Source organism: Lactuca sativa, chromosome 7 (genome assembly GCF_002870075.4).
Source record: "Lactuca sativa cultivar Salinas chromosome 7, Lsat_Salinas_v11, whole genome shotgun sequence".
NCBI classification, from domain to species: domain Eukaryota; kingdom Viridiplantae; phylum Streptophyta; class Magnoliopsida; order Asterales; family Asteraceae; genus Lactuca; species Lactuca sativa.
This window is the reverse complement of record NC_056629.2, coordinates 82297321-82304144: the sequence shown is the minus strand read 5'-3', so window position 1 is coordinate 82304144 and position 6824 is coordinate 82297321. Positions and strand designations below refer to the sequence as shown.

Here is a 6824-nt window from a genome sequence, read left to right as displayed (position 1 = left end):
GACATGTTATAAGTCATTATGATACCACATGCCACATTACTCCACAATCATATGGATCAAACATTACACAAGCACAATTGAATCACAATAAGATAGATGAACAATAAACTTACCTGTTGAGTATCCGGTCTTCATCGGTGCTTAAATAGTGGATGATGAAGAGTCCATCATTCTTAATTTCTTTTGATTGAAATCCTTAAGACACCATACTCCATGGAATATATGACAAACCAATGATCTTTTAATCTTATATAATTACTACATTTAAATATACCTAATCATAGTTAATAAATAAAAATAAAACTTGATGGATTAAAACTACACATGAAACTTTGACACAACTTTGATGTAAGTGAGCATAATACCAAAATAGATGTTATACTATTTATTACAAAAATAGTGTAAGGAATGAAGTAGGATCTAAGAATACTTTAAAATGGGATTTGGTGGTCTGGTGTACCACATAAAAGCTTGAGTAAATTACTGAAATTGTTCCTATGGTTTGGTAAAAATTGCATTCTTGGTCCCTAACGTTTTTTTGTACTCGGATCGTCCCTGTTGTTTGATTTTGTTGCGTTTTTCGTTCCTATGGTTTGGTCAAAATTGCACTTTTGGTCCCTAACTTTATGTACATAAGGGACTAAAAACGCAACAAAATCAAACCACAGGGATGATCCGAATGCAAAAAAAAAAAGTTAGGGACCAAACTTACAACTTTGACCAAACCATAGGGTCGATTTCCGTAATTTACTCTAAAAGTTTATATATTATTCACATCAAATAACATAAGATAGAACTTAGAGGGCTAACTATGGCGTTAATCCAAACACTAAGTATGCAATACATATATATACACCAAATTGATAGAAACTTTGCATAAACAGTCCTAAGCTGACAAATAAATATATTTAATTCAAGGTTCATGACCAATATTATAACATCCATGTATAGAATTAAATTATTAATATTTCGTTTTCTTCTCTACATATATGAAAAGAACAAATCTTACAATTGAATTATAGATTACAAAAATGTGGAATTCTCTCTTTACTACCTCATTCCTATCCATTTCTCTTCTTAACTACTCTCACCTCTCTTCAAGGAAGACTACATATCGCAAAAAGAAAGCAAAGTAAGATCTGGAATTGTAAAAAGGACAAGAAAAAAAGGACCCAGTAAGTGATCAACAAAAGACGAGGGTCGTAAATTGGTGTCATGTGTCCTCACAAGTGGGAGAGTTTGGCCTTCTGACAAAACGCCCCTGTAAAATCACAAAGTAGACACATAAGCACTAGAAATATTAGTTAACAATGTAATGGTGTTTTTGTGAAATGGTTGGTAGTAACACATGCTTTAAGGGTTGTACTTTATATGTTGTGAGTTGTTAGATAGTTACAAATGGTTTAACATTTAGAATTTCACACCTTTTAAGGGCGTTGAGATTTATGTTAGTTTCATGCACAAAAAATAATATTTCTAGACATATATACCATTACAAGAAAGTCAGAGCATATGAATTCAATTATTTTAAAAATTGAATGACTATATTGTCATGGATATTTTTCGAAATGAATCTTGTATTTTATCATCGCATCCAATATGCAACAATTTTATTTGTAAACAGTAAGTTTATTCCAACATTCCATTACATAATAATTTCGCAATTATTATTTTAGACCTTCAAAGAGTATTTATACTTTATCCATACTTGAGAATTTATACTTTATCCATCATGCATCAATCATTATTACTGTATTAATAGCACCTTACTTTTGCTCGTTGTGGGGTTGTCAGTCCCACAAAACCAATTAATCTATGACAACGAGATATTGAGATACCATAAATGAATTTTAAAACATATTTTAATCATATAATGGTTTATTTATAGTATATAGTCTGAATAATATTATGGTTTTTATATAATATTAAACATTAAACAAATTTGCAACACTCGCTATGCTATGTTTGGAGTGTTCAGAGATTTTTAGGGTGTTATATTTGTAAAACTAAAAAAAATAATTTACAAGCTAAATTTCTAAAAAAATATAACGTTTTCACGAATTTGTTGAGTTTTTCTATAGGTTTTTCAAAAAAGATTTTTACTAAATATAAAAAATTCAATTTTTTACCTATATTATTATATCATTTCATATATTTCTTATAAGTTAATTTATCAAAAATTCTCTTTATTATTTTACAACTAGTTTTTTCAATTGGTATGTCAAATATAATTTTACTAATGAGAAAATGAGTAAATGATTAACCAATTATATATACCTTGGATCTAGGCCGTCTATCTGCGTTGACCTTTCTGACTTGGTATCTAATTTTTTTGGAGAAAAGACGTGTTCGTTTTTTCTCTTTGTAACGCATTACACTGGCTTCTCTTAATCCACCATTTTCTGAGAATAGGTCTATTTGGGCTAATCTGGCCTGACGATAAAAACAACACACAAGTAAGAGTGAGAATGATAATATCAATTTAATATTAAACTTCATATTATAGTACATTGTGATAGTTTGGAATTAAATATTTAGAAGCAGGGAGTGCAGACAAAATAAGACCTAATTATATATTAGAACATAATTTTGATCATGATATATTTTAATAGGTGTATATTTTAATGAGTGTAGATGGTTTTTTTTTTTCTGTTTTTCTAGAACAAAATGTCAACTTTTGATATAAACAAATACAAAATTAAATATTTTTAGAATAGAACAAAATATTTAATTTTGAACATCATAGAATAATGTTATAAAATTTCGAAATGATTACGTATGGCTATCAATATTTGAATAAAATATTGTAAAGCAGATCTATTATTTTGAAGTAATTTGATTTATAAGTTTGGATATGTTTTTGAATTATTTATATAAAATGTTTATTAATATATGTTGTATTTTTGTATTATTAATAAATCTTTTTAAAATTTTGATTATACTAAGTTTAAAAGTGTATTTGCTTAAATAATTAGTTTTTAATATGTTATTATTGCTTTAGTTAGAGCATCCATATCAATGCACAATAATAGAGTTATTTATTTATTTATTTATTTATTATTTTCTATTTTTACAATAGGAGACTTTTTCATTTTAATTTTTATAAATTGTGTGTAGATGTTGCGGTTCAAAATCTGTGGGTCTTACATAATAAATGAAAAAACTCTTAACTACAGTTAGCTAATTAACAAACTTATTCAAAAAACTTTGAATTGAATAAACTATCATAGTATATTTTTACTTTTGAAAAGTTTTTTTTAGAAAAAACTTTTAAAAAACTCATATTGTAAAAATCTATTTACCAATTTTATCCTTATCTTTATTTTTCTTGAAACACAAAGCACTTTAAAATGAATTCAAGCCATATAAAGTACTCGGACATTAAATATGGATATATGTTATATTATTGATGGTTTAGTTTTTTATTTTTAAAATTAGAGAAAATGACAAAAATAGTCATTTACACTAATGACATTACAAAAATAACCAAAAAAATCGAAATTACAAAATTAGCCAACGATTTCGCAGATGGAGATGCCCCATCTGCGAAATGAGCTTCTCATCTGCGAAAGTACAAGCACCTAAAGCACAACTGTGCTTTAGGTGCTTGTACTTTCGCAGGTGGTTTTAATTTTTTTTTTTTTAATATTTTTGCTGTATATATAGGAGTAATTTCGCAGATGGAATAGGTCCATCTGCGAAATACTCTCACTCTATCTGCGAAATCGTGGTATTTTTTGTATATATATATATATATATATTTTAAGTCTGACTATGAAATTATAATTTTGTATAATTTCTACAAAACTTTTTATATAGCAACATGATTTCGTAGTCAAACCAATTCATTTCATAGTCAAACTTAAAAAAAAAAAAATTATACAAAAAATACCACGATTTCGCAGATAGAGTGAGAGTATTTCGCAGATAGACCTATTCCATCTGCGAAATTACCCCTATATATACAGCAAAAATATTAAAAAAAAAAAATTAAAACCACCTGCAAAAGTACAAGCACCTATAGCACAACTGTGCTTTAGGTGCTTGTATTTTCGCAGATGAGAAACTTATTTCGCAGATGGGGCATCTCCATCTGCGAAATCGTTGGTTATTTTTGTAATTTCGATTTTTTTTGGCTATTTTTGTAATGTCATTAGTGTAAATGACTATTTTTGTAAATTTCTCTTAAAATTATTGTTAAAAATTCCTATAAAAGAATACCATTAAATATTATCAATAAAAAATTTTGTAAGATATTTTTAATGTTATATTTTAATAAAAGAATATTGATATAATTATTAAAAATGAATCGTTATACATAAAAACAAATAACTTAATATAATGTAATGATGTTGTTTTGTACATATATAAACATATTTTACCAAACATTATAAAACAATTATCAGTTTATTATATTTTAATACCGAATAAATTAATCCAAACAATTTTAATGACTTTATTTTACGATTCAGTAAACTAAATAAAACAAGAATAAAATGAAAGTAAAATAACAAGTAAATGAAAGCCTCGTCAATTATTTATGCATGATAATAAATACAATTATATTTAAACTGTATAAATTTGAGAGTTTACAAAATTAGTTAACAAAAGTTACAAAACCTTTGTGTGAATAATATAGTAAAAAATCTAAATTAGATTTGAAGTTATTTCAAGAGAGCACTTACATGGATGTCACCTCCAGGAGACTCCGACCCGGAAATTTCCTCTGGCAACGGCGACCCTTTATCCGACCAAGCATTCAAGACGTCGTCGTAATTCAATTTCAATAGCAATCTGGACCCAATTTCAGGACTGGAATTCTCCTCTCCTGGATTCGAATTCCCCTGCTCCAAATCCGATTCCGACCTCTTCATCAATTCCTCAATTTTCTTCTTCTTCTTTTCCACCGGAGCTTTCTTTACCTTTCCCGGAGCCACTATTGCTGCCGCCACAGGCGGCGAAATGTTCACCACATTCACCGTCGGAAAATTCCACCAATTCCCATCATCACCGTTCTTCAATGCCCTCACCCCATTCCTCATTCCGAAACCAAAATTAAACTCCAAATTCCCACCAAATCCGAGCCCCATTGGGTACCCATAACAAGTTTTCGAATTTGGAGAAAAATTATCAGATGATTTGTAGTTTTGGATTGTGGAGTTCGAGCTCCCCATGATGCTATCAATCCCCTCTTCAATTTCTTCATCAAGCATTGACTCTGTATCGAAGTCATCTTCAAACCCATCACACAATTCCATGGAATTCGAACCGGAATTACAATTCCGGTATTCGGTTTCCCTTGGACTCAGACAAGAACTTGCTAGTTTTGAATCAAACAATGAACTGGGTTTCTCCAAAATTGGCTGATGAAGGAGGAAACCGGAGTTTTTTATCATCGGAAATGGTAAAAGCAACTCCGGTGGCTCATGCATAGAAATGCTATTTTGTCTAGAGAATTTCGAAAGATTACTGTTCTTCTTTGTAAGGTTTTTAGTTGAGAAAACTTTGGGACAAGCTATCGAAAGAAGAACAGCTGCTTCATTGTAAGTTTGATTGGGTCTTTTTCGAGGAGTTCGTGGTTTCCGATTGGAGATTGCTATTGGAGAATTGCTTGATTCAGAGAGAGTTGAAGATGGAGAAGATGAATTAGAAGTTCTACTAGAAGTTGATGATGGACATTTCACAATATTTTCGATATCAAATCCATAAGCTCTTCCTGTCCCTCCACTTAAACAAGATGACATTTTTGAGACTCCAAGAAACTCAATTCACCCCAAAATTCATGAAAGAACCCAAAAAGGTATTAATCTTCAGAAAGTGAGATGAAATGGAAGAAACTCAGAAAACCCAATTCCCCTAATCAAGGAAATTGTTGAATTCAATGGAGAAAGAGTTTGCTATTGGTTTAAGACGCATAAAGAAAAACAAGAAAACCCCTAAACCCTAAAAAGTGCCGACTTTTTGGAATCTTATAAAAAATTGAAACAAGATTAAAATAAGCAATGGAATGGAATAAGAGGATCCCCGAAACAGTTTTTTAAAACTTGCAAAAGTTGATAAAAAATCAACCTTGAATTCATAAAAGAAGGCAGAGACTTTGCTCAATCAAGAAAGTGGAAGTGTAGAACACAAACAGAGAGGTACATATATAGTACGTGTACTCTATTTGAAAAGATTTGAATACACAAATCCCAAGATTTTTACTTATCATGAGTTGGCTTATCCCAGAAACACAAGAAAATATCCGATCAAGATTTATAAAAAGAAATAAAAAAAAAAAACATAAAAATACACACAGAGAGACAGAGAGATAGTATGGAGTCACGGGCATGGAGAAGAGATAAAAAGGGAAGAAAAAAATCTGTTTGTTAGTCCTGTAGTAGACCCCCCTCTCATTTTCTCTCTGTAATTCTTCTTCTCTTATCTCTATGAGTGATCCTGTAATTTCAGCAACCATAGTGGGCCACACGAGTCGTGGTCACTGACTCACTGAGTATTATGTGACACATAAAATAGGCATAGAGGAATCGAGTAACTAACCTGTTAGTAAGGAGTTCTACAAATCAACTAAGTAAGTTTTAGGCCATTGGCCTATGGAGGGTTAATTTGAAGACAAGTTGAGAATGAGGAGGTTGCAATGGAGCAATGAAGAGAGAATGAGTACAGAAGAAGAGACAAGAAAGAGAGGTTGTAAGCATTTCTGATTGGAAGGGGACCAGTGTTTGTGTGGGCCATTGGCCTATGACGATGAGTATCTTTCTTTCGCATCTATCTCTCTATAATTTATCTTTTTACATTGGCTAAGGTGAGTGACCCTTTTAGGA

The 6824-nt window shown here is 30.4% G+C and overlaps 1 protein-coding gene across 2 annotated transcripts; it reads right to left on the bottom strand.

Moving 5' to 3' along the window:
* Window positions 1–930: 930 nt before the first annotated feature.
* On the bottom strand, window positions 931–6614 carry LOC111913975 (protein CHLOROPLAST IMPORT APPARATUS 2). 2 transcript variants are annotated; one of them, XM_023909702.2, is made up of 3 exons: window positions 4686–6614; window positions 2278–2428; window positions 931–1261 (listed from the first exon to the last, which is right to left on the bottom strand). In XM_023909702.2, exons 1-2 carry the CDS (start codon window positions 5742–5744, stop codon window positions 2324–2326), a joined length of 1164 nt encoding a protein of 387 aa, XP_023765470.1. In that variant the 5' UTR covers window positions 5745–6614; the 3' UTR covers window positions 931–1261; window positions 2278–2323. The 2 variants fall into 2 exon arrangements, with proteins under 2 accessions (XP_023765470.1, XP_023765468.1); XM_023909700.3 differs by having other exon boundaries at window positions 2278–2433; window positions 4686–6607.
* Window positions 6615–6824: the final 210 nt, after the last annotated feature.

Excerpts from the sequence above, each read along its gene's own strand:
- LOC111913975 (XM_023909700.3), bottom strand. The coding sequence starts at position 5,744 with ATGTCATCTTGTTTAAGTGGAGGGACAGGAAGAGCTTATGGATTTGAT. Across the intron at positions 2,434-4,685 it reads CTCCTGGAGGTGACATCCAT|GCCAGATTAGCCCAAATAGA; the intron begins GTAAGTGCTCTC and ends TTTTATCGTCAG. Across the intron at positions 1,262-2,277 it reads ATAGACGGCCTAGATCCAAG|GGGCGTTTTGTCAGAAGGCC; the intron begins GTATATATAATT and ends GTGATTTTACAG.